Source organism: Anolis sagrei, chromosome 3 (genome assembly GCF_037176765.1).
Source record: "Anolis sagrei isolate rAnoSag1 chromosome 3, rAnoSag1.mat, whole genome shotgun sequence".
Taxonomy (NCBI): Eukaryota; Metazoa; Chordata; class Lepidosauria; order Squamata; family Dactyloidae; genus Anolis; species Anolis sagrei.
In genome coordinates, this window is record NC_090023.1 from 7,276,176 (window position 1) to 7,303,436 (window position 27,261).

General features: G+C 43.9%; 1 protein-coding gene and 3 non-coding genes across 4 annotated transcripts; all 4 read left to right on the top strand.

Moving 5' to 3' along the window:
* Positions 1 to 8,733: 8,733 nt before the first annotated feature.
* Positions 8,734 to 26,236, top strand: RPS3 (ribosomal protein S3). Its single transcript, XM_060771258.2, has 7 exons — positions 8,734 to 8,842; positions 12,712 to 12,842; positions 13,504 to 13,597; positions 18,395 to 18,489; positions 21,599 to 21,786; positions 23,982 to 24,179; positions 26,164 to 26,236. Exons 1-6 carry the CDS (start codon positions 8,813 to 8,815, stop codon positions 24,173 to 24,175), a joined length of 732 nt encoding a protein of 243 aa, XP_060627241.1. The 5' UTR covers positions 8,734 to 8,812; the 3' UTR covers positions 24,176 to 24,179; positions 26,164 to 26,236.
* Positions 13,655 to 13,803, top strand: LOC132772435 (small nucleolar RNA SNORD15). Its single transcript, XR_009631169.2, has one exon. It is a non-coding gene; the product is annotated as a small nucleolar RNA SNORD15 (small nucleolar RNA).
* On the top strand, positions 21,089 to 21,238 carry LOC132772436 (small nucleolar RNA SNORD15). Its single transcript, XR_009631170.2, has one exon. It is a non-coding gene; the product is annotated as a small nucleolar RNA SNORD15 (small nucleolar RNA).
* Positions 24,654 to 24,802, top strand: LOC132772437 (small nucleolar RNA SNORD15). The gene has a single exon (XR_009631171.2). It is a non-coding gene; the product is annotated as a small nucleolar RNA SNORD15 (small nucleolar RNA).
* Positions 26,237 to 27,261: the final 1,025 nt, after the last annotated feature.

The following is a 27,261-nucleotide window of genomic DNA, read 5'->3' on the forward strand; positions in this document are numbered from 1 at the left end:
TATGGCATCATAAATTAGTTAAATTAGCCTCCCCGCATAAAGTGGTACCTACATTTCCTACTTGACAGATGCAACTGTCTTTCGGGCTGCAAAGGTCAACAGCAAGCTAGACTAATAGCCAAAAGCTCTCACCTGGTTGTGAGACTAGCAAGTTTGCTTGGAGCATCTCTGCCTTTTCCTGCTGAAGCAGTAACTATTTATCTACTCACATTTGCAATTTTTCAAACTGATAGGTTGGCAGAAACTAGAGCTGACAAATGGAAGCTCACCCCGTCTTGCAGATTTGAACTGCTGACCTTCAAGTCAGCAGTTCAGCCAACCTTCAGGTCAGCAGCACAAGGTTTTAACACATTGCACCACCACTGGTTGCTTCCTCAAATATCTACATGTGGCTCTCATGTCCTTCTTTTCTCCAAGCTAAGGTTCTCCTCATAGGGCTTAATTTCCAAACCTTGGACCACATGGAATATCCACTGTCACTGGTTATAGATTACCTTCGGGATCAGAAACAGTGACGGAAAGATGGTGAGAAGTGAATTCCAGCCAGTTTCACACAGAAGCCACTGAGCTGACGAGGTTAAAGGGAGCGGGAGAAAGGAGCATGAGGCCAGGGCAGACCTCTGAAGCATTGAAGCATTGATGCCATGTGCTAATGAACACGGGAGGCCATTCCTTCCTTCCAGGGAGCATCCAGAGAGGTCACTATGGTGTGGGGAGGGATGCCAAAAGGCATTGCCCCCAAATTCTATCCAAGTCAACTCCAGGAACATATCCATCAGAGATAGTGGTAATTTATTATATATGGTCCCTGTTTGCCTTATATGCCCTCATGTTGAGTCCAACTTACTGGTGACCCTCTCTTAGGGTGTTCTTGGCATGTTTTATTCAGATGTTTTCAGCTCCTTTTGAAATATTTTTGGCTAAATGAGTAAGATTTGTGCTAAGATCGCCCCACTCCAATTCCATGGCCAAGGGGATTTTAATCCAGGTCTCAAAATTATGGAATCATTACCCCCATTTTGGCGCTCTCTCTATATATAGAGGGGGGGGGGAGAGAGATGTAGTTCACCCACATACAGAACTGTTCACCCAAATGACAATGAATCTGGACAAGTAATGGACCTGACAATGTCTGCCACATTTGGTCCAGTCTCATTGTCGTTTGGGTTCACAGTGCTCTCTGGATGTGGGTGAACCGTAACTCCCAACATCCAAGGTCAATTTCCTCCAAACCCCACCAGCATTCAATGTTGGTCATGTTAGGATGAGTATGCTAAGTTTACGTGAGATCGATTGTCAGTAGGGTTCACAGTGTTCTTTGATTGTGAGTGAACTACAACTCCCACAATCATGGGGCAATCCCTACAAAGCTGGTCGTGTTTGGTGTGTGTGCCAAGTTTGGTCCAGATCTATCCTCAGCTGGGTTTAGAGTGCTCTTGGAATGTAGGTGAACTATAACTCCCAGAATCCAAGGTCAATCCCCCCCAAACCCCATAGGTAGATAGATAGGTACACACACAAAATCCAGGAATCTGTTTCTTTTAATATATGTATATACAATGAGTTAGTCAACACACAATGTGGAAATCAGCCCCCATCTGCCTTTGAGTTGGGAACAAATGCTACCGCAAGTCGAAGGGTTGGAAGGAGATCTCTTCCAAAAATATCTCAAAAGAGGCTTTGCAAAATGCACCGCTCTCCTCTCCCCTTGAGAATCAAACCCAGGGAAACAGAGAGACGACAAAACGTGATTGAAAGCTGCTAACAGAACAAGAATGCGTTTCTGAATTGCAGAAGAAGAAGGAGGAGGAGGAGGGAGGGAGACTATTTAAACCCAGCAGGAAATGAAAAGCATTCCAGAGAGAGGGAGGAGAGCTTTGCACCCAAGCTCACCGTGCAGGCAGTTTCCCTCCTGGGATGATGGACAGGGCAAGAGACCCTGTACCATCTGTAAGGGAAAGAGGGGGTTAAGCCATGCCCAGAAAAAGGCCCTGCAAAGTACTGGTCACAGGGTATGTGGTTGCATGCAGGCAAACCTAAGGTGGATCTACACCATGGCATTAACACAGTTGGACACCACTTGAACTGCCATGGTACCCGGGAATCTGTAGTTTGGCAAGGCAGCGGCACTCTTTGGCAGAGAAGGCTCAAAGGTCTTCTGGAACTAAAACTCCCATAATTCCATTGCACAGATCCGTTGCACTTAAAGTGGTGTCAAACTGCATTAATTCTTCAGTGTAGATGCACTCCAAGCCAACAAGACATGCAAACCTTCTGGTGCTTTCTCTTCCAACAACAAGAGACTGCACTGAACATCTAGCAATTCCAAAGGGATGGATACATAAAACTGAGAAAACTAAGCAGAGAGAGAGAGAGAGAGAGAGAGAGGAAGGAAGGAAGGAAGGAAGGAAAGAAGGAAGGAGAAAGAGGGAGAGAGGGAGAAAAGGGGGAAAGAAGGAAGGATGAAAGGGTGGAAGGAGAAAGAGGGAGGGAGAGAAGGGAGAAAAGACGAAAGGGTGGAAAGGAAGGACGGAAGGAGGAAGAGGGAGAGAGGAAAGGGGGAAGGAAGGACGAAAGGATGGAAGAAGAAAGAGGGAGGGAGAGAAGGGGGAAAAGAAAAGGGTGGAAGGGATGGATGGATGGATGGATGGATGGAGGGATGGAAGGAGGGAGGGAAGGAAGGAAGGAAGGAAGGAAGGAAGGAAGGAAGGAAGGAAGGAAGGAAGGGAGGGAGGGAGGGAGGGAGGGAGGGAGGGAGGGAGGGAGGCAGGCAGGAAGGCAGGCAGGCAAGCAGGCAAGAAAGAAAGACGAGAAGGAAGGAAGGAAGGCAAGCAGGCAAGAAAGAAAGGTGAGAAGAAAGGAAGGAAGGAAGGAAAGAAGGAGAAAGGGAGAGAGGAAGGAAAGGAAAGAGGGAAGGAAGGACAAAAGGAAGGGAATGATGGAAGGAGAAAAAGGGAAGGAAGGTAGGGTGGTAAGGAGGAAGGAAAGAGAGAAGGAAAGACAAAAAGGAGGGAAGGAGGAAAGGACAAAGGGGTGGAATGGAAGGATGGAAGGGGGAAGAGGGAGGGAGAGAAGGAAGGAAAGACAAGAGGGAGGAAGGGAAAAGGGAAGGAAGGAAGGAAGGAAGGAAGGAAGGAAGGAAGGAAGGAAGGAAGGAAGGGAAGGAAGGACAAAAGAGGGGAAGAGAAAGAAGGAGGGAAGGGGGGTAGGGGGGAGGATGGAGAGAAGGAAGGACAAAAGGGTGGAAAGGAAGGAGAAAGAGGGAGGGCAGGAGGAAAGAATGAAAGAAGGAAGGATGGATGGGATAGGATGATGTGAGATAGGAGGGCTTGAGAAAAGAGCCCTAGGGGCCACATCCGGTCCCTGGGCCTGTGTTTGCCCAAACTTGGTCTAGATGCCCTCAAGGTTCCTACAGCAGGGGTAATTCTAGAAGTCACAAACTAATAGGAAGCCCAAAAGGAATACTGGGTGCTATAGGCAATATTCAGAGGAAGGAAGTAGAGGGGGGGAAAGCCCTGAGAACATTCCTAGCCTAAAAATACCCTGCGAGATTCATAATGTCTGGGAAAATAGAAGCAACATTTGAATAACACTATGTAACAAAAAAAAATTAACATTCTGTTCCTGGTTTGAAAGTGTTATTTCCTGTTTAATTGTGCAGGAGTTACTTTGAAAGTAGTTGTTATACTCCAGAAAGATTGTTTTTGTGGTTGGCACAATTGGTTGAGGCTCTATGAGATATCCATTGATAAACTAGAGCAAAAAGTGCCACAGGACGTCCGACAAAAACAAAGTTTTTTTGCAGTTTAATATACTTTTTCCATATGTTTATGATAGAGCCCATTACAAAATGGCATTTATAGCCCAGAAACAGAGTGTAATTTCGTTAAAAATCTGCAACTCCACCTCATTACGTCTGGATGGAGAATGATTGATATCGATGCCATTCTTGGCATTTCGATCAACCCGCCACAAGCTTTTCCGGTGAAAGCGCAGCAAAAGGGAGGACGGCATCCCTGTTGCAACAGGAAGAATTACGACCCAGAGGAAAGGACCTTTGTGGCTCCAGATGGTTGGGCCTGATAGGCCGCGCTGGCCTTTGAGCCGAGAGTGACCTTTCATGGAAACGGCCCAAGAAGGCTGTTCCCAGGAAGGGAGGCCAGGGAAGGACGGGCACCGATTTTCCCGGCGTTTCAGCATCAGCCACATGAGCTAATGAGTTGCTCGTGCAGAGGTGACTTCATTAAAAAGCCCAATAACATGGCCATAGAAGACTTCTGCATCTCTTCCCCAGCCACACCATTGAATGCCACATTATAGAATCATAGAATCAAAGAGTTGGAAGAGACCTCCTGGGCCATCCAGTCCAACCCCATTCTGCCAAGAAGCAGGAATGTTGCATTCAAATCACCCCTGACAGATGGCCATCCAGCCTCTGTTTCAAAGCTTCCAAAGAAGGAGCCTCCACCACACTCCGGGGCAGAGAGTTCCACTGCTGAACGGCTCTCACAGTCAGGAAGTTCTTCCTCATGTTCAGATGGAATCTCCTCTCTTGTAATTTGAAGCCATTGTTCCATTGCGTCCTAGTCTCCAAGGAAGCAGAAAACAAGCTTGCTCCCTCCTCGCTGTGGCTCCTCTCACATATTTATACATGGCTATCATATCTCCTCCCAGCCTTCTCTTCTTCAGGCTAAACATGCCCAGCTCCTTAAGCCGCTCCTCATAGGGCTTGTTTTCCAGACCCTTGATCATTTTAGTCGCCCTCCTCTGGACACATTCCAGCTTGTCAATATCTCTCTTGAATTGTGGTGCCCAGAATTGGACACAATATTCCAGGTGTGGTCTAACCAAGGCAGAATAGAGGGGTAGCATTACTTCCCTAGATCTAGACACTATGCTCCTATTAATGCAGGCCAAAATCAGAACAGTTGCATTGGGTTGTTGTAGGTTTTTCCGGGCTATATGGCCATGTTCTAGAGGCATTCTCTCCTGACGTTTTGCCTGCATCTATGGCAAGCATCCTCAGAGGTTGTGAGGTTACATCAGCATTTTCTCCTGACATTTCATTCACATCTATGTTAGGCATTCTCAGCACCTCTGACAGGTGTATTATTATTATTATTATTATTATTATTATTATTATTATTATCATCATCAACCACATGAGCTAATGAGTTGCTCGTGCAGAGGTGACTTCATTAAAAAGCCCAATAACATGGCCATAGAAGACTTCTGCATCTCTTTTTCAGCCACACCATTGAATGCCACATTATTGTACAAGGGGTTGAATGAAAAGTAATGCCTCCACCTTCGTAACTTCTCAACAGATGGCAGTACTGGTAAGCGGCAGGTACTGGCTTGTTCAGTAGACTCTCCTCTACCGTTCCATTTTGGCAGGAAGCCTTAGCATTGAATGGTTGTGTTGCTACAGTGCGAAGTATGGAACCCTGTGCAGACGGTCGACCAATGCAACTTAAGCAACGTGCAGTCATTGAATTCTTGGCAACAGAAGGTGTCACCCCAAAAGAGATTCATCAGATAATGCAAGCTGTTTATGGTGATTGTGTGTACTGTGTGTTGTTGTGCAAGTAAGTTTAAAGATGTTGAGGTGACACCTCCTGCTATCAAGAATTCAATGACTGCACCGACCGTTCAATGCTAAGGCTTCCCACCAAAATGGAACTGTAGAGGAGAGTCTACTGAAGAAGCCAGTACCTGCTGCATACCAGTACTGCCATCTGTTGAGGAGTTATGAAGGTGGAGGCATTACTTTTCATTCAACCCTTGTAGAGCCCCCCCCCCCCCCCGCCCTGTGCCCAAAACCATGAATTTTGGGTTGTGGGCTCTCCATAGAGATGGAAATGCCTGCAACTTGTCAGTGACGGATGGGGACATCAAACTTAGAAAAATAAATACGGGAGTAATGATTTTACAAGATCTTCACCCCTGGGGACATGCCACATTATCACGGGGTGTCTACACTATCAGAAACAATATCATACGAAAGCTGACTGGCACAACCTAGGGATCATAACCAGACACAGTGAAGACATTTGCCCTTGCGCTATGCTACTCTGCTGCTGAGTACGCATGCCCAGTGTGGAACACATCTCACCACACTAAAACAGTGGATGTGGCTCTTAATGAGACATGCCGCATTATTACGGGGTGTCTGCACCCCACACCACTGGAGAAATTACACTGCTTAGCTGGTATTGCACCACCTGACATCCGCTGGGATTTAGCAGCCAATAGTGAAAGGACCAAGGCAGAGACATCTCCAGCTCATCCTTTGTTTGGGTATCAGCCAGCACGTCAATGACTCAAATCAAGAAATAGTTTTCTAAGATCTACAAAGACACTCGCTGGAACACCTCAGCAAGCGAGAGTCCAAAAGTGGCAGGCTCAAACCCAGAATGTCAACCAATGGCTGATACCAAATGAAAGACTCCCCCCTGGGCACACAGACTTGGAAGGTGCTGAACAGACTGCGCTCTGGCACCACGAGATGCAGAGCCAACCTTCAGTAATGGGGGCACAAAGTGGAATCCACGACATGCGAGTGTGGAGGAGAGCAAACCACTGACCACCTGCTGCAATGCACCCTGAGCCCCGCCACATGCACAATGGAGGACCTTCTTGCGGCAACACCAGAGGCACTCCAAGTGGCCAGATACTGGTCAAAGGACATTTAATAGAATACCAAGCTTGCAAATTCTGTATTTTGTCTGTTTGTTTTTGTTCAAATTGTAATACAAATGTCTGGTTGCTGATGACACGATAAATAAAACGAAATCCCTGGGGGAACTCTGCAAACTACAACTCCCATAGCACCGAGCCATAGCAGTGAATGTGGTGCCAAACTGCATCAGTCGTACAGTGTAGATGTACTTGACTTTCATGCAGGGCTCTCCAGTTGGTTGAATGGTTTGGGAAAACCTCCATCCCAGGGAAGTGTTGTGATCCATCTTATAAGGCACACATGCCCCCGTGCGGCCACTTCTGAGAATTCAACATCCCTTTGAAAAGCATCTTTGAAAAACCCCGTTGGTTTCAAACTATGGATTCTACAGGTATGCACACTGTAGTATGGATCCAACCAGTCCATACTTCAGGAAAGAAAGCCCTACTGCTCACTGGAGGGAAGGATAGTAGAGGCCAAGAAGAAGTCCTTTGAATGCCACATCATGAGGAGACAGCAAAGCCAAGAGAAGACAATGATGCTGGGGAAAGTGGAAGGCAAAAGGAAGAGGGGCCGACCAAGGGCAAGATGGATGGATGGCATCCTTGAAGTGACTGGACTGACCTTGAAGGAGCTGGGGGTGGTGACGGACGACAGGGAGCTCTGGCGTAGGCTGGTCCATGAGATCACGAAGAGTCGGAATCAAATGAATGAATAAATAACAACAACATACTCTACTTCTGAAGACAATGATCCTGGGGGAAATGGGTTACATTAATTAGCATTTATAGTAATTAATTACTATTAATTAACAGTAATTAACTAACATTAATGGTAATTACTAATTAATATTAATATTGATTAATTGATATCAATTTACTAATGTTGTTTAATTAACATGAATTAACATTAATATTAATTATTAATTACTATTAATGTAAGTTAATTACTGTTAATTAATAGTAATTAATTACTCTAAATGTTAATTAATGTAAATTAATTAACTAATGTTAGTAAATTGATATCAATTAATTAACATTAATATTAATTATTAATTACTATAAATGTTAATTAATGTTAATTAAACAATGTTAGTAAACTGATATCAATTAATTAACATTAATATTAAATATTAATTACTATTAATGTTAGTTAATTACTGTTAATAGTAATTACTATTAACATTAATTAATATTTATTAATTAATATTTACTATTAATGTTAGTTAATTACTGTTAATTAATGTAAATTAATTACTCTAAATGTTAATTAATGTAAATTAATTAATTAATGTTAGTTAATTGATATTAATTAATTAACATTAATATTAATTATTAATTACTATAAATGTTAATTAATGTTAAACAATGTTAGTAAATTGATATCGATTAATTAACATTAACATTAATTATTAATTACTATTAATGTTAGTTAATTACTGTTAATAGTAATTACTATTAACGTTAATTAATATTAATTATTAATTACTATTAATATTCATGATTAATTACTATTAATGTTAGTTAATTAATACTAATTAATTACTGTTAATTTATATCAATTAATTAACGTTAGTTAATTGATCTCAATTAGTTAACATTTATATTAATTAATGGTAATTAATTGGTTGAGGCCATGGCAGTTAAAGAGGTGCCAAACTGCATTAATATGAAATTAACAATTAATAGAAATACTAATCCATAATTAAATAATAGTAATTAATGTTATCGCCAAGCTATTAACATTACGTTTGTATTCAATGGAACACAACAACATTCAGTTTTGTATTACTTACCGATCAAACTTGGACTTCAATTCCTAGGGATTCTTAGGCTTCGTGACCTTCTGGGAGTTGTAGTCCAATAAGCCACACTTTGGGATACACAGCAATACTGTTTCAAGGGCGACAAGACTACGTTTCCCGGCATGCACTTCTTCTCTAGCGGCCTTTCTCGCAGATCACCGCGAAGACGAGACGACTATATTTGAACTACACTTCCCGGCATGCCTAGAGGTGAGTCTTCGCTTCCACGTGATGTCTAATGAGCCAATCGGGAGCGGCGGAACGGCCCTATACTCCTCTGCGGTAGCGGAAGCGACCTCCTTTTCGCCTGAGCGCCGCGGCTCAAGATGGCGGTCCAAATCTCCAAGAAGCGAAAGGTGGGCCGGTTTGAGGCGAAAGAGGGGCTCGCGGGGGCTCCGGGGAAGGCGGAATACGGGAAATGGCGGCGGGAAAAGGAACCGCAAGGCGGGAGGAACGATTCGGGCGGCTCGGTGGTTCTTTCCGGGCGAGGATGGCGGAGGATGGGCGCGGATTGAGGCCTAGCCCCGTCTCTCCAAGCCTGGCTCTGCCTTACTGGACCAACATGGCGGAGAAGGAAAGGAAGCCTATGCCTTTGTAAGGAGAGAGAGAAGGGCCAAAAGGGTTCTGTTTGGGAAAAAGGTCTGTTTACAAACCGCACAGAAGACAAGCCTTTGTAAGGAGAGAGAGAAGGGCCAAAAAGGTCCTGTTTGAGAAAAGGCTTGTTTACAAGCAGCACAGAAGATAGGCTTCTTGTTGCATTATTATTGCAAGGCCGCAACTGTGCAAAGTAACAGCTTGGAGGGAAGGGTTTGCATTCAATCCAGCCCCATTCTGCCAGGCAGGAAGATACCACCCAATCCCTCCCGACAGATGGCCATACGGATTCTGCTTAGAGACTTCCAGGGCACAATTGCAAAGTAACAGCTTGGAGAGAAGGGTTTGCATTAAATCAAGAGAGGCCCCAAAGGACATCCATTCTGCCAGGCAGGAAGATACCACCCAATCCCTCCCGACAGATAGCCATACGGATTCTGCTTAGAGACTTCCAGGGCACAACTGCAAAGTAACAGCTTGGAGAGAAGGGTTTGCATTCAATCAAAGGAGGCCCCAAAGGACATCCAATCCAACCCCATTCTGCCAGGCAGCATTCAATCCCTCCTGACAGCATTCAATCCCTCCTGACAGATGGCCATTCAATCCCTCCTGACATATGGCATAGATAGCATTCAATCCCTCCTGACAGATGGCCATACAGAATCTGCTTAGAGACTTCCAGGGCACAAGATACCACCCAATCCCTCCCGACAGATGGTCATACAGATTCTGCTTAGAGACTTCCAGGGCAGTGTTTCCTTTGCAGGGCGCAATTGCAAAGTAACAGCTCTGAGGGAAGGGTTTGCATTCAATCAAGAGAAGCCCCAAAAGACATCCAATCCAACCCCATTCTGCCATGCAGGAAGATACCACCCAATCCCTCCCGACAGATGGCCATACGGATTCTGCTTAGAGACTTCCAGGGCACAATTGCAAAGTAACAGCTTGGAGAGAAGGTTTGCATCCAATCATGAGAGGGCCCAAAGGACATCCAATCCAACCCCATTCTGCCAAGCAGGAAGATAGCATTCAATCCCTCCCGACAGATAGCCGTACGGATTCTTTTTAGAAACCTCCAGGGCAGTTATTCCCAACTTTCCTAATACAGCGACCCCTTCATATAGTTCCTCATGTTGTGGTGGCCCCCCAACCATAACATCATTTTCATTGCTGCGTCATAACGAATTTTGCTACTGTTATGAATCGTAATGTAAATATATTTTTTCGTTCACTAGACCAGGTTTGGCACAAATAGGTCCAAATTTGAATACTGGTGGGGTTGGGGGTGGGTTGATTTTGTCATTTGGGAGTTGTAGTAGCTGGGATTTATAGTTCACCTGCAGTCAAAGAGCATTCTGAACTCCACCAACGAATGGAATTGGCACACAAAACTCCCATGACTAACAAAGTATTGGAAGGCTTTGCTGGGCATTTACCTTGGGTTTTGGGGTTGTAGTTCACCTACATGCAGAGAGCACTACAACTCTGGACTAAACTTGGCATGAATACTCAATATGCCCAAATGGGAAGACTGGTGGAGCTTGTGGAAAATAGACATTGGCATTTGGGAGTTCTAGTTGCTGGGATTTATAGTCCAACTACAATCAAGGAGTGTTCTGAACCCCACCAACGATAGAATTGGGCCAAACTTCCTACACAGAACCCCCATAGCCAAGAGAAAATACTGTAGTTTCTGATGGTCTTTGGCAATCCCTCTAACCCCCCCTCGCAACCCCCCAGGGGCCTGACCCCCAAGTTGAGAATCTATATTATTGAATCAGATAACCTAAGGGTCCTTCCAAACAGGCCCTATATCCTAGTACCTGATCCCAGGTTTTCTGCTTTAAACTGGATTATATGAGTCCACACCGCGAGATAATCTGGGATAAATAAAAATCCGGGATCAGATCTTGGGATATAGGGCCTGTCTGGAAGGGGGCCCTGAGTTTCATTGCTTGTGAGGCATTAGCAATCAAGTCCTAATTGATTGATCTGTTGGTAGTGTTACATCTAGTCCAGTGGTTTCCAACCGTTGGTCCTCCAGGTGTTTTGGACTTCAACTCCCAGAAATCTATATCCTTTTATGTGGCCCTTCAAATGCTGGACTATAACTCCTGTATTCCTCCTCATTAGACATCCTGACTAGAACTGATGGGAGTTGTGATACAGGTACATCCGGAAGGCTGCTGTTTGTTTTGTTTAGTCAGGAGAGAGGGATTTGGAATCGGATACAGGGCTTTTGGATACGATGTTGGGCTTTGAAATGTCCTTTTCCCTTTCCCCAAACTCAGAGCACAATGGCTGTCAGGTTGCAACTCCCATTATACCTCAGAATGCATGGCAGATAATCAAAAGTGATGGGAGTGTATTATTATTATTTTATTTACAGCTTTTATATTCCGCCCTTCTCCTCACCCCGCAGGGGACTCAGGGTGGATTACAGTGTACATATATATGGTAAACATTCAATGCCAATTTTTGACATACAAACATATACAGACATAGACAGAAGCTATTTAACTTTTTCTGGCCGCCCGGGGAGCTGTCGCTTTCATCGTCCATCTGTGACACTGCTGAAGCACTTCCGCATTCCCCGCTGGAATGCTTTTGCTGGAGTCTTCTTTATGCCCTCATAAATCAGTTGATTTAGCCTCCTCACACTTTTAAGGAGGCACCTTATTTTCCTACTTAGAGATGCCACTGTCTTTCGGGTTGGAAAGGTCGACAACAGGCTACACACAATTGGTTGGAAACCCACTCCAACCCGGGCTGGCTTCGAACTCATGACCTTTTGGTCAGAGTGATCTTACCGCAGCTGACACTCAGCCAGCTGCGCCACAATCCCGGTTGTCATACAACAATATCTGGGGACTCAAAATGGGTAAAAACTAAAGTGCACAACGGCTATTGAAATAATTATATGTCTGTATTCATGGATTCTCCATTCATAGATTCAACAGCCCATTGACAGCACCCATGAGGGAAAGACTAACAAGCAGAATAGGAGCATAGTGTCTAGATCTAAGGAAGTAATGCTACCCCTCTATTCCGCCTTCGTTAGACCACTTTACCTGGAATATTGTGTCCAATTCTGGGCACCACAATTCAAGAGAGATATTGACAAGCTGGAATGTGTCCAGAGGAGGGCGACTAAAATGATCAAAGGTCTGGAGAACAAGCCCTATGAGGAGCGGCTTAGGGAACTGGGCATGTTTAGCCTGAAGAAGAGAAGGCTGAGAGGAGATATGATAGCCATGTATAAATATGTGAGAGGAAGCCACAGGGAGGAGGGAGCAAGCTTGTTTTCTGCTTCCTTGGAGACTAGGACGCGGAGCAATGGCTTCAAACTACAAGAGAGGAGATTCCATCTGAACATGAGGAAGAACTTCCTGACTGTTAGAGCCGTTCAGTGGAAAACTCTGCCCCGGAGTGTGGTGGAGGCTCCTTCTTTGGAAGCTTTTAAACAGAGGCTGGATGGCCATCTGTCAGGGGTGATTTGAATGCAAATTTCCTGCTTCTTGGCAGAATGGAGTTGGACTGGATGGCCCATGAGGTCTCTTCCAACTCTTTGATTCTATGATTCTATGAAGGTTGTTTCTGGGGTCTAATCCTGTGGTTCGATCTTTTTCAGTTTGTGGCCGATGGTATCTTCAAAGCAGAACTGAATGAATTTCTGACTCGTGAGCTGGCTGAAGATGGCTACTCCGGGGTGGAAGTCCGAGTTACCCCAACCAGGACAGAAATCATCATCCTCGCCACCAGGTGACTTGCCTCATCAGGGTTTCTGTCAGTCTGCAAGAGTTATTCCCCTTGTGTTTGGTGAGGAGAGCGAGCAGAGCTTATTTTGTAAGCCCGATAGATAATCAGGATTTCCCTCAAGATACTAGAGCAGGCATGGGCAGCCTTTGGCCTTCCAGATGTTTTGGACTTCAGCTCTCATAATTCCTAACAGCGGGCTTCCGGAGAGGCCCTGTTCTCGGTCCCACCACCTTCGTAGTCGCGCTTGGTGGGGATGAGAGACAGGGCCTTCTCTGTGGTGGCCCCCCAGCTATGGAATTCTCTCCCCAATGAGGTTAGGTCCTTACTTTCAGGAAGCAACTGAAATCCTGGCTTTGGAATCGGGCATTTGCAGATTGATGGATTGAACCAGTAAAAACTAAGAGTTGTTGAACCACAATGTTTTGATTAATCTGGATGATGTTTTTAACTCACCGAACTGTCTTTTATATGTATTTTATAATCCATTTATTATGTATGTTGTTTTTAAAATGTTATTTATTTAGTAGCATTGAATTTTTGCTGTTGTTAGCTGTTCTGAGTCCCTCCACGGAGGTAGAGAACGGGATGTAAAAGTTCTAAATAAATAAACATGCTAAATAAATACATTGTTCTCCAAGTATCATTCTGTTGTTGTTTGTTTCAGGACTCAGAATGTTCTGGGAGAAAAAGGGCGCCGTATCCGTGAGCTGACAGCTGTTGTGCAGAAGCGGTTTGGCTTTCCCGAAGGAAGCGTTGAGGTAAGGGGCTACTGTGGCTTCTGCTCTTTTTGGTTCTGGCCATCTTGTTTATGTCCCCTTCAGTGATGATTCGATGACGAGTCAGAAAAGGATGCTCTCCTGCCCAGAGCAAACAGCTCCGTGCCACGTTCTGTGGTGCTGAGCCTGGCTGCTCTGGGAGAGGTGTCCTGTTCATTGGATGATCTAGAGGCATTTGTCTGAGAAGGGTGGATCTTGGGCTTGCGCCCTATAAAATAAATTGTGTCTGAATTTAAGCTTGATGTAGTCCAAGGTTGTCCTGGACTACATCATTGGAAGAAGAAGAATGGTCTTGAGCCACGCACTGCAGTAAAACTGAAGCTATGATTTTGTTTTGGGCCACACTCATTGCTGTCTTGGGCCACAAATAGCGAGAGGATATGGTATGCAGCGGCTCTATGCCTAGTACAGAATACACACTCTGATTTTTTTTCACGATTCATTTTATGCAACATTGCAACATATTTTAAATTATAATTCAATTTAATATAACAGCAGAGAGGAAACAACCAGGCACATCTTAACACCTCTCAACAAAAGATTCCTCCAGGCTCAGCCAGGCCTTCAAATGCTAGTGAAGGTGGTCAGCTGAAACATTCACACCTAGCTCCAGCAGAGAAGAGCTCTTTGTCCCACCCTGGTCATTCCACAGATATATAAACCCATTTTCCTAATTCCAACAGACCTCACTACCTCTGAGGATGCTTGCCATAGATGCAGGCGAAACGTCAGGAGAAAATGCCTCTAGTACATGGCCATATAACCCGAAAAAACCCACAAGAACCTAGTGATTCCAGCCATGAAAGCCTTCGACAATACATTAATATAACAATGTTTTGTTTCTTCTGTCCAAACCTTTGCAATTATAATGCAAATCACAGATAATACTCCAAATTTTGTAGACATAGCATACTCTGATTATTCTGTGCTGTTGTTATATACAAAACTTGTGCTTGTGAACCACACAATTGAGTTACAAATTAAAAAAAAAACTTTAAAGTAACAATATATAGTACTGAGGCCATATCTAATTTGTATGTGAGGTGTGTATTATTATTATTATTATTATTATTATTATTATTATTATTATTATTATTTTACATTTATACCCTTCCTTTCTCACTCCAATGGGGTCTCAGGGCAGCTTACAAACCATGGCTACATTACATATAATAATAATAATAATAATTTATTTATATAAATAAATCTCCCCGAGGGGACTCAGAGCGGTTCCCAAGTAACATCACAAAACATAGAGTAAAAACAACATAACCATAAGATTAACAAACAAAATATAAGCATAAAAATTGTTGCCATAACACACATATATTAAAAGTAATCCTGCCTTTTCAAGGCAATTAAACATTTAAAAGGCCGGGCCAAGATTTGTGCAAGCCCAAAAATTCTAGGGGGCCTGGGAATTAAGTGCAATTCTATGGCAGGCAACAATAATATTAGGTACGGGTCTGTGGCTCTTCATTCCGGGGCCGATTAGAGGAAAGAATCTGGGTAACTGGTAGGAAGAATAATGCCGTATTAGACAATGTGTGGAGCTGAGTTAGAACCGGTCATTTTCAAATGCTTGTTGAAACCACCAGATCTTCAAGTTCTTACGAAAGGAGGGGAGGGATGGGGCCTGTCTTATTTCCCTTGGAAGGGCGTTCCAGAGATGGGGGGCCACCACTGAGAAGGCCCTCTCTCTCGTCCCCAGCAACCGTACTTGAGACAGTAGTGGGACCGAGAGGAGGGCCTCCCCAGAAGATCTTAGAGCTCGTGCCGGTTCATAGAAGGAGATGTGATTGCGGAGGTAGACAGGGCCCGAACCGTTTAGGGTTTTATAGGTCATGACCTGCACCTTGAATTTGGCTCGGCAACTTAGCCAGTGAAGCCAGTGAGGACGTGACATATCAATTTCAACTTACAGTAATAAACATGATATGTCAATTGAACAATTCAAGTATAAATACAACAAAACAGCTTAAAATGTATGTATTAGTAATAACTAATTGGCTGTACTAAATGGCAACACAAGACATACTACCTTGTGAATCTGCAGGCTCCATGCAATAATAGAACATACAATATATTGATTTGATTAGTGATGAAATGCAGGAATGTAATGACAACATTAACTAGATGTTGTTTCAATTGTGTACGTTATTATTATGAAATCAGTCAGTACATTTTTGATGACTCCACGCTAAATTGTATCCAACCACAACCCTGATATCTGGTGGTTTCTTATGAGCTGTTGCGTCGGTATTTTCCTGTGATGCCTCCATTTTTACCGCATCCTCTCCTCTTCCATTAAAGCTTCTGAGACTTTGCCCCCTTGTGCTAGGCATGTCTAGAAGGATGCTTTCCTTCCAAATAGGCCAAGCAGAAGGGGTCACCTGGTTGGGCTTGCCACCAACACTGAAGTGTTGTCATGGCTGCATCTCCAGGTTGAGCTGCTGTTTTGGGACCTTTGGTTAAGGAAGCACCTTCCTGATATTGCACGAGGCACAGCCCCAGCGGGCTCCTCGTTGAGACATGGTGTGTCCATGCCTTTATGGGATGCCTTGATGCAGCCTGTGGCGTAGAGGTCAACCCCTCAAGCCTTGGGAAGGTCCGGTGGATCCCCGTGTCAGTCACAAATCCTGTCTCATGTAAGTATTTTCATGGCTTTGTTGATCCCCAAACAAAGGGAAAACCAGCGCAACAGAGACAGAGCAAGCTTGACTGTTTTTGTGTATAGCATTCATAAAAACTGACATTTGAGTTAACAATCAAATATGTGAAATGACATCTCACAAGAAGGTGTGTTCCTGGGCTTTACTTTAATAGAAACTTTGGGGCTAGAGGCAGAAATGGAAAAATAGAGGTACATTTACTCTTCTGTTTTGTATTTTTATTATTATTTATTATTTATAGTATTTATATTCCGCCCTTCTCACCCCGCGTGGGACTCAGGGTGGATTACAGTGTACATATACGTGGCAAACATTCAATGCCGTAGAGATACAACGTATATAGACAGACACACAGAAGCTATTTAATATTCCAGCTTTTTCATGAGGGTATTTTGGCCACCAGGGGAGTTGTTGCTTCACAGTCCATTTGTGACACTGATGAAGTACTTCCTCATTCTTTGCATGATTGCTGGAAATTTTTATGGCGTCGTAAATTAGCCTCCCCGCATAAGTGGTACCTAAATTTCCTACTTGACAGATGCAACTGTTTTTCGGACTGCAAAGGTCGAGAGCAAGCTACACAAATTGGTCAGAAGCTCACTCCGACCCAGACTGGCTTCGAACTCATAACTTTTTGGTCAGTAGTGATCTTAATGCAGCTGACTCTCAGCCAGTTGTGCCACATCCCAGTTGACCAAAAGATTGCAGATTCGAATCCGGGGAGTGGCGTGAGCTCCCGCTGTCAGCCCCAGCTTCTGCCAACCTAGCAGTTCAAAACATGCAAATGTGAGTAGATCAATAGGTGCCGCCTCATTGGGAAGGTAACAGCACCCCATGCAGTCATGTGGGCCACATGACCTTGGAGGAGTCTATGGATAACGCTGGCTCTTCGTCTTTGAAATGGAGATGAGCACCACTTCCCAGAGTTGGACTCGGCTAGACTTAATGTCAAGGGGAAACCTTTACCTCTACTAAATAAGATGGGAATTGTGTATTTAAAAATGCCCCCCATTATATTTAATATACTCCTTTCCATCAATGCTCCTACTTGACTGCAAAGGTCGACAGCAAGTTACACAAATGGTTGGAAGCTCACTCCGACCCAGGCTAGCTTCGAACTCATGACCTTTTGGTCAGTAGTGATCTTAATATAGCTGACTCCCAGCCAGTTGCACCACAGTCCCAGTGCACTTGTTGACCAAAAGGTTGCAGGTTCGAATCCGGGGAGTGGCGTGAGCTCCCGCTGTCAGCCCCAGCTTCTGTCAGCCTAGCAGTTCAAAAACATGCAAATGTGAGTAGATCAATTGGTACCGTCTCATTGGGAAGGTAACAGAACCCCATGCAGTCATGTGGGCCATATGACCTTGGAGGAGTCTATGGATAACGCTGGCTCTTCGTCTTTGAAATGGAGATGAGCACCACTTCCCAGAATTGGACTCGGCTAGACTTAATGTCAAGGGGAAACCTTTACCTCTACTAAATAAGATGGGAATTGTGTATTTAAAAATGCCCCCCATTATATTTAATATACTCCTTTCCATCAATGCTCCTACTTGACTGCAAAGGTCGACAGCAAGCTACACAAATGGTTGGAAGCTCACTCTGGCCCAGGCTGGCTTCAAACTCATGACCTTTTGGTCAGTAGTGATCTTAATGCAGCTGACCCCCAGCCAGCTGCGCCACAGTCCCAGTGCACTTGTTGACCAAAAGGTTGCAGGTTCGAATCCGAGGAGTGAGCTCCTGCTGTCAGCCCCAGCTTCTGCCAACCTAGCAGTTCAAAAACATGCAAATGTGAGTAGATCAATAAGTACCATGTCATTGGGAAGGTAACAGCACCCCATGCAGTCATGCGGGCCACATGACCTTGGAGGAGTCTATGGATAACGCTGGCTCTTCGTCCCGGTGCTTCACACATGCTCAGCAAGTAATTAGGGAGGCAGCAATTTGCTTGCCTGGATGTTGGAATGCAGTAGTGTCTTTCTCCAGCTCCCTTTCACCATCTTCGTGGTGCTTATTTTGCAAAATACCTTACTAGAGAGGTTAAAAGGAGTTTCTTGGTCAGAGGCTTGATACCTGAGTCATGCCTGTATTCTGCTTTCTCTCCCAGCTCTATGCAGAGAAGGTGGCCACAAGGGGACTGTGTGCGATTGCCCAAGCTGAGTCCTTGCGTTACAAGCTTTTGGGAGGGCTCGCAGTACGTAGGTAAGTACCCACACTCTTTATTGAAAATATTTCAAGTGGTAAACTTAGTGTAAATTTGCTGCCACATTCCCTTTTTTTTCTCCTTTTATGTTTTTGTAACTGAAATACTGAATTTCCTTCCAATATTGTCTTGCTTTGATCAGTTGTATCTTTGCATTGAGAAATCTTTACATAGGAGAGATGTCATTCATCTGCACTTCATAAGCTTGAAAGTACAGCTAGTTCCCAATAATACAATGGAGGACCTATGATTCCTAGTGAGAACACATCTCTGGACATTTCTAGGTCCTCTAGAATGATTCTATGGCCAGCATTCAGTAGATGCCCTTGTTTTTATTCATTGTTTTTCCATTTTTACAAGGGTTTACAAAAGTCAGGGACTACAATTTGCAGTGGAAACATTACTAATGCTTGATGCTCAGGTGTTGGCGGTGGCTGAGAAGGCCTTTGCACAATTAAAGCTTGTGCACCAGCTGCGACAATACCTCATGAAGTCTGATTTGGCCATGGTGGTCCACACCTTAGTTACCTCTAGACTGGACTATTGCAATGCACTCTACGTGGGGCTACCCTTGAAGACGGCCCGGAAACTTCAACTGGTCCAATGATCGGCAGCCAGATTACTAACGAGTGAATTACAGGGAGTGGTCTACCCCTCTGTTGAAGGAGCTCCATTGGATGCCATTCATTTTCCAGTCCCAATTCAAGGTGCAGCTTATTGCCTACAAAGCCCTGAATGGCTTGGGACCTGCCTACCTTCGTGACCACATTTCCTTCTATGAACCTGCATGGTCCCTTCGATCTTCTGGGGAGGCCCTCCTCTAGCTCCCACCTCCATAGCAAGCACTACTTGTGGGAACGAAGGAGAAGGCCTTCTCTGTGGTGGCCCCTTGACTTTGGAACTTGCTACCCGGAGAGATTAGGCAAGCGCCCACCCTGGCAGCTTTCAGGAGGAGCCTAAAAACTTGGCTGTTCCGGTATGTCTTCGAGGAATGAACAACAAATTCCCGTATCTTGACCTACTCAGTACAAAACGCCCTGCGATGCACTTTATCTCACCATCCAGTGAAATTAAACCCCATTGTTTGTCCCATCTGAACCCCCACTAGATACATTATCTTATTCACCCATCTCATCCTATTCTTTTATTCACCCCTGCCCACTCCGCTCAATTTTTCTGTTATTTATGTTACATTGTGTGTTTATTTTGTATTATTTTATTTTGATACATTTTGTTGTATTTTATTTGATGTATTACTGTATGATTATATGTTTGTATTCTTTTTGTCTTGTTGTATTTGTTGGGCTTGGCCTTATGTTAGCCGCCCCGAGTCCCCTCGTGGAGATGGTGGTGGGGTGTAAATAAAGTTTTTTATTATTATTATTATTACTATTGCTATTTTACTGACAAAAAAGCACAGTATGTCACAGCAAATGAGATCTATATGCTGGATTTCATATTATTATTATTATTATTATTATTATTATTATTTGCTTGGAGCATTACTTATTTGCTTTGTGCTCAGTTGTAACTTTGGTTCTCACCACACTTTTGGGCTATATGGCCATGGTCTAGAGCAGGGGTTCTCAACCTTCCTCATGCTGCGACCCCTTAATACAATAACTCATGTTGTGGTGACCCCCAACCATAAAATTATTTTCCTTCCTACTTCATAATTGCCATTTTGCTACTGTTATCAAGCGTAATGTAAATATCTGATATGCAGGATGTATTTTCATTCACTGGACCAAATTTGGCACAAATACCCGATACGCTCAAATTTGAATACTAGTGGGGTTGGGGCGTGGTGGCTTGATTTTGTCATTTGGGAGTTGTGGTTGCTGGGATTTGTAATTCACCTGCAATCAAAGTGCATTCTAAACTCTATCAACAATGGAATTGAACCAAACTTGGCACACAGAACAGCCATGGCCAACAGAAAATACTGGAAGGGCTTGGTGGGCATTGACCTTGAGTTTTGGAATTGTAGTTCGCCTACATCCAGAGAGTACTGTGGACTCAAACGATGATGGATCTGGACCAAATACGCAATATGCCCAAATGTGAACACCAGTGGAGTTTGGGGAAAATAGTCCTTGACATTTTGAGAGTTGTAGTTGCTGGGATTTATAGTTCACCTACAATCAAAGAGCTGAATTGGGCCAAACTTCCCACATAGATCCTCCATGACCAACAGAAAATACTGTGTTTTCTGGTGGTCTTTAGTGACCCCTCTGACACAGCTTCGTGACCCCTCCAGGGGTCCCAACCCCCAGGTTGAGAACCACTGGTCTAGAGGCATTCTCTCCTGACATTTCGTCTGCATCTATGGCAAGCATCCTCAGAGGTAGTGAGGTCTGTTGGAACTAGGAAAAAGGGTTTATAGACCTCACTACCTCTGAGGATGCTTGCCATAGATGCAGACGAAACGTCAGGAGAGAATGCCTCTAGAACATGGCCATATAGCCCGAAAAAACCCTACAACAACCCAGTGATTCTGGCCATGAAAGCCTTCGACAATACATTAATTATCTGCTTTGTGCTCCTGTGTAACTTTGTTTCTCGCCACACTTGTTTGTGGCCTCGTGCAACAAATCCCTTCAGTGATGATACGATGACGAGTCAGAAATGGCCACCCTCCTGCCCAGAGTCAACAACATTGTGCCACGTTCTGTGGCTCTTGTGTTTGTTGCTCTGGTCAATGGTGTCCTCTTCCTTGGATGATCCTGAGGCATTTGTCTGAGAAGGGATGCTGTGCCAAAATCATTAGAGCTGAGCATTTTGTTGTCCTTCCTCTTTTATTTGTAATCAAGTGAAACAAGAAGATTTACACAGGGTTGTTGTAGGTTTTTTCGGGCTGTATGGCCATGTTCTAGAGGCATTCTCTCCTGAGGTTTCGCCTGCATCTATGGCAAGCATCCTTAGAGGTTGTGAGGTCCTCACAACCTTTGAGGATGCTTGCCATAGATGCAGGCGAAACGTCAGGAGAGAATGCCTCTAGAACATGGCCATACAACCCATAAAAACCTACAACAATCCAGTGATTAAGGCCATGAAAGCCTTCGACAATACAAGATTTACACGTCTCTCTTGTTTCCCCCTTGCTAGGGCCTGTTATGGTGTCCTTCGCTTCATCATGGAGAGCGGAGCCAAGGGCTGTGAAGTGGTGGTTTCCGGCAAGCTCCGAGGCCAGCGAGCCAAGTCCATGAAGTTTGTAGACGGCCTGATGATCCACAGTGGAGACCCCGTCAACTACTACGTTGACACTGCGGTGCGCCACGTCCTCCTTAGGCAGGGTAAGCAGTGGAGGGATATTTGGTATCTTTCGTAGAGCAATGTCGTGTAGGAGCTTATGGTAAAAATTGTTGAAGATTGCAACCTTCTCAAGCCTCCTCTATTTAATGTTTTGCTTATAATGTGTTTTTTATTTCCTAAAGTGTATGTCTTCTTTGGTTTGCAGGTTTCCTTAGCTCTGTGTACATGAGGCAGTGGGAGGGGCTGCAGACCATGTGACTGTTTAGAATGCCATTTAAAAGCATGATAGTTGAGCCTTGAGTCAGTTTGCATACAGAAGTCAGTGTAGGACGTTAGAAAACTGTTGAGGCTTGAGTCCCTTGGAAATAGACTGTTATGAAAGAAAGCTGTACAGAACAATATAGAATCCTAGACTTGGAAGAGACCTCACGGGCCATCCAGTCCAACCCCATTCTGCCAAGAAGCAGGAATATTGCATTCAAATGACCCCTGACAGATGGCCATCCAGCCTCTCTTTAAAAGCCTCCAAAAAAGGAGCCTCCACCACACTCCAGGGCAGAGAGTTCCCCTGCTGAACGGCTCTCACTGGAAGTTCAATATAGTTTTGAAGAGACTGTAAGTTAAAGATACCAACTGAAACGTTACAAAGTTTAATGGAATATAATGTAATATTAGTAATCATAATGCAATATAATGGTATAGTGCAATATAGTAATATTTAATACTGATATTGTACTATGCTAATATGGTATAATGTAATGTAATATATTGTATATACATATATTTATAATATTATATTTTAATGCAATATATTACTAATATATTATAATTATATATTTATATTACATGTAATATTACTAATAATATTGCAATATAATGGTATAGTACAATATAGTGATGTATCATACTGATATTGTACTATGCTAATAATATAATATATTGTGTCTGTCAAAGTAGGGGAAGAGTCCATAGAGTTCTTGTTTCTAAATAGTTTGAAATTTTACTTTAAAATCAGGCATGGGCAAACTTTGATGCGCAGAAGCAGATTTTAGCCAAGTCTCATGCAAAAGACACACAGGCAAGAGGAAAAAGAAACAGAAAAACTTTATTCTTATCAGCAGAAGTATAAACTTTCAGTGTTGCATACAAAATTAAACTGTGCAACAAACTTACATAGTCCTTGTAAGTAATACAGAATAAGGCTTCTTCATCTTCATTCAAATGAGAGAGCAGGCATGATTGGTGGGGACGAGGGAGAGGGCCTTCTCTGTGGTGGCCCCCCGACTCTGGAACTCACTCCCCAAGGATATCGGACAAGCCCCCACATTGGCAGTCTTTAGGAGGAGCCTGAAAAGGTGGCTGTTACAGTGTGCCTTCCCTGAATAAAGGAAACAATTCCCTGCAAAATATCCTGAGAAGCACTTTGATGACCCGTTGGGTTGCTCTCTACTTTTCGTTTAAAACCCTCCTACTAGATACATCCTCTGTTCATGTCCAGCATTTATTTTTAAAGTTTTAACTACTACATTTGGCCCAGCCATAGGTTTTTCAACCCTTGTGTGAGTTATATTAACTGTATTGTTTATTTTGCTTATTGCTTGTTGTTTTTATTGATGTGTTGTTGGGCTTGGCCTCATGTAAGCCGCCCCGAGTCCCTTGGGGAGATGGTGGCGGGGTATAAATAAAGTATTATTATTATTATTAGAGCAAGACAAAAACCTTGAGTAAATAGCTATTCCAACATACCAAAGAGCATAGCAGCCTTACAGCATATTACTTCTCCTCAGAGTAGCACATTGCTTCTCTAAACTGTATTCTAAAATCCATACAGTTATACCCCATTGGGTGTGGCTCAAACATGCTAGCTGACCTACATTACCAGCTGCACATAATAACCAACATCATACAGTTTTTCTTTAGCACACACTTGATCCTGCTACGACTTACTGTAACAAACTTCAGCCCTTCAGGTGTTTAGGTCTTCCTACAATTCCTAACAGTCCAAAACACCTGGTGGGCTGAAGTTTGCCATGCCTAGCTTAAATAGACTGTTGAGATTGGCCATGTTGGCTAGGGATGATGAGAGACATCTGGAGTATATCCCCCGTCAGGGAGGTCTTTTAGAAATGTTTTCAAAGGTCTTGATTTTGCCAAGAGAGATTGCAAGCGTGAAGATGTGTAAGGAGTGCTATTGAGACAATAGCCCATCCCCTGACCCTGTGCCTTCCTTCCTTAGGTGTGCTGGGCATTAAGGTCAAGATCATGTTGCCCTGGGACCCGAGTGGGAAGATCGGCCCCAAGAAGCCCTTGCCGGACCACGTCAGCATTGTGGAGCCAAAGGAGGAGATCCTGCCCACCACCCCCATCTCGGAGCAGAAGGGCACCAAGCCAGAGCAGCCCCCCATGCCGCAGCCGGTCCCCACCGCCTAGACGGGTGAGTGGCCTTCCTCTTGTCCACACATTGGCCAAAATATTCTGAGGGAACTCTTGGGTTGACTATATTAGAGCAGGCAGGAGCAAACTTTGGCCCTCCAGGGGTTTTGGACTTCAACTCCCACAATTTCTAACAGCCTCAGGCTCCTTCCTTTCCTCCCTCAGCTGCTTTTTTAATGGGGAAAAATGAATAAAGATTCTATTTGGAATGGGATACCAAGACAGAATTAATCAAAGATAACAAAGTGGGCAGTGGAATTCAGACCTCACTATCTCTGAGGATGCTTGCCATAGATGCAGGCGAAACATCAGGAGAGAATGCCTCTAGAACATGGCCATATAGCCCAAAAAAACCCTACAACAACCCAGTGTTTCCGGCCATGAAAGCCTTCGACAATACATTAATTATCTGCTTTGTGCTTCTGTGTAACTTTGGTTCTTACCACACTTGTTTGTGGCCTCGTGCAACAAATCCCTTCAGTGATGATACGCTGACGAGTCAGAAATGGCCACCCTCCTGCCCAGCGTCAACAACATTGTGCCACGTTCTGTGGCTCTCTGTTTGTTGCTCTGGTCAATGGTGTCCTCTTCCTTGGATGATCCTGAGGCATTTGTCTGAGAAGGGATGCTGTGCCAAAATCATTAGTCTTGAGCATTTTGTTGCAATTAAGTAAATCAAGAAGATTTACATATACAAATTCATAAATTTCCCTGCAGAATGGACTGGAAGTCCACCCACTATTTTACTTTTTTAATCCACAAGATAGATAGATAGATAGATAGATAGATAGATAGATAGATAGATAGATAGATAGGTATGATGGATGGATGGATGGATGGATGGATGGATGGATGGATGGATGGATGGATGGATGGATGGATGGATGGATGGATGGATGGATGGATGGATGATGGAGGAAGGGAGGGACAGATGATAAAGACCTGGTGATGGATATATTGATGGGTGGGTGGGTGGGTGGATGGATGGATGGATAGAGAGATGGATAGAGAGATGGATAGATGGTTGATAGATATTCAGTGACAAAAATGGTGATGGATAGATAGACAGATTGATGGATTGATAGATCGCTATACAGACATGGTGGGTGTGTGGATGGATGGATGGACAGATGATAGAGAAAGACATGGTGATGGATGGATGGAGGGATAGAGGGATAGATGGTTGATTGATTGATTGATCGATAGATAGATAGATAGATAGATAGATAGATAGACAGAGACAAACATGGTGATGGATGGATAGATGGATCAATGGATTGATAGATCACTATACAGACACGGTGGGTGTGGATGGATGGATGGATGGATGGAGAGAGAGAGAGATAGATAGATAGATAGATAGATAGATAGATAGATAGATAGATAGAGACTGACAGTGTGATGGATGGATGATAGGTACAGACAGACAGAAAGACATGGTTGATGGATGGATAGGTAGGTAGGTAGGTAGGTAGGTAGGTAGGTAGATAGATAGATAGATAGATAGATAGATAGATAGATAGATAGATAGATAGATTTCTGTCTTGTATAAGTAGCTTTCGGTGTGGAAATTCTCTAACAAACCTCCTTGCCCTATCATTAATGCCTCCAATGTTGTGTACCTCAATAGTTCTGTGTGTGTGTGTGTGTGTGTGTATTCCAGTGACACAGCATTGGCTGCTTTCACTGTAATGAGCTGCTATTACCAGGAACAGATGAAACAAGCTATGGACGGATCGATCGATAGATTTTTCTTTCTTCCTCCCCCCATCCCCTCCTCTACTCCTACCCATTACTTATCCCTCTCTTTCCACTCCCCTAACTTCCCTTCCAAGTACGTTTTATCATTGTAAGAAAAATTCACAATAAAGATGATTTTTTTAAAAAAGGAATTCTGAGGGTTGAAGTCCAAAACACCCAGAGGGCCAAAGTTTGCTCGTACCTGTATTAGAATCATGAAATGATCTATATTTTTTTTCTCACAGGTTTTCCAGTGTCTGGAAGAAAGAGCTTGATGTCTTGTACAAATATCTCTTAATAAAATCTGGAAAAAGACAACTTTGGTAAAGGCTGTTTTTGGTGATTTAAATTGATCTGCTTTGACTACTGATCAAGATCATCAGTTTCCACTAGACAGTTAAAAGTTCTGCCCCCTCATCAAAAGCAGAACAGATAAAAAAAGTAGTGAAACCTTGACCTAAGGGTGTCCCAAATTAAGAGCGTTTTGAGTTAAAAGCCATCACTGCCCATGTTTTGCTTTGACATACAAGCAGCATTTTGAGTTAAGAGCTAGGGCCAGAGGGAGCACTAGCGCCAGAGTACAGGGCTTTAGAATCGTAGAGTTGGAAAGAGACCTCATTGGCCATCCAGTCCAACGAATGGAGGGCAAAAGAGAGAAACGTGCCAAGAAGGCACGTCAAGCCAACCCCGACCAGGACCATCTCCCACCTGGAAACCAATGCCCTCACTGTGGGAGAACATGCAGGTATTTATTTCTCGTGTCAGGGCAGCCAGTCAATTATATTACATTTCTAACAGAACAAGGCAGACAAACAGACAAAATACAAAATTTGTGAGTTTGGTAGTTGATTAAATGTCCTTTGACCAGTATCTGGCCACTTGGAGTGCTTCTGGTGTTGCTGCAAGAAGGTCCTCCATTGTGCATGTGGCTGGTCTCAGGTTGCATTGCAGCAGGTGGTCAGTGGTTTGCTCTTCTCCAAACTCGCATGTCTAGGATTCCACTTTGTAGCCCCATTTCTGAAGGTTGGGTCTGCATCTCGTAGTGCCAGAGCTCAGTCTGTTCAGCGCCTTCCAAGTCGCTCAGTCCTCTGTGTGCCCAGGGGGGAGTCTCATTTGGTATCAGCCATTGGTTGAGGTTCTGGGTTTGAGCCTGCCACTTTTGGACTCTCACTTGCTGAGGTGTTCCAGCGAGTGTCTCTGTAGATCTTAGAAAACTATGTCTGGATTTAAGTCGTTGACGTGCTGGCTGATACCCAAACATGCAGGTAAGTAAGTGGAGAAGAGCAAACCACAGACCACTTACTACAATGCAGCCTGAGCCCTACCACATGCACAATGGAGGA

Bases quoted from the DNA above. Each gene is read 5' to 3' on its own strand.
- RPS3 (XM_060771258.2), top strand. From the start codon at position 8,813: ATGGCGGTCCAAATCTCCAAGAAGCGAAAG. The intron at 13,598-18,394 runs GTAAGGGGCTAC...TTTCTCTCCCAG, and splicing joins TTCCCGAAGGAAGCGTTGAG to CTCTATGCAGAGAAGGTGGC. The intron at 21,787-23,981 runs GTAAGCAGTGGA...TTCCTTCCTTAG, and splicing joins CCACGTCCTCCTTAGGCAGG to GTGTGCTGGGCATTAAGGTC.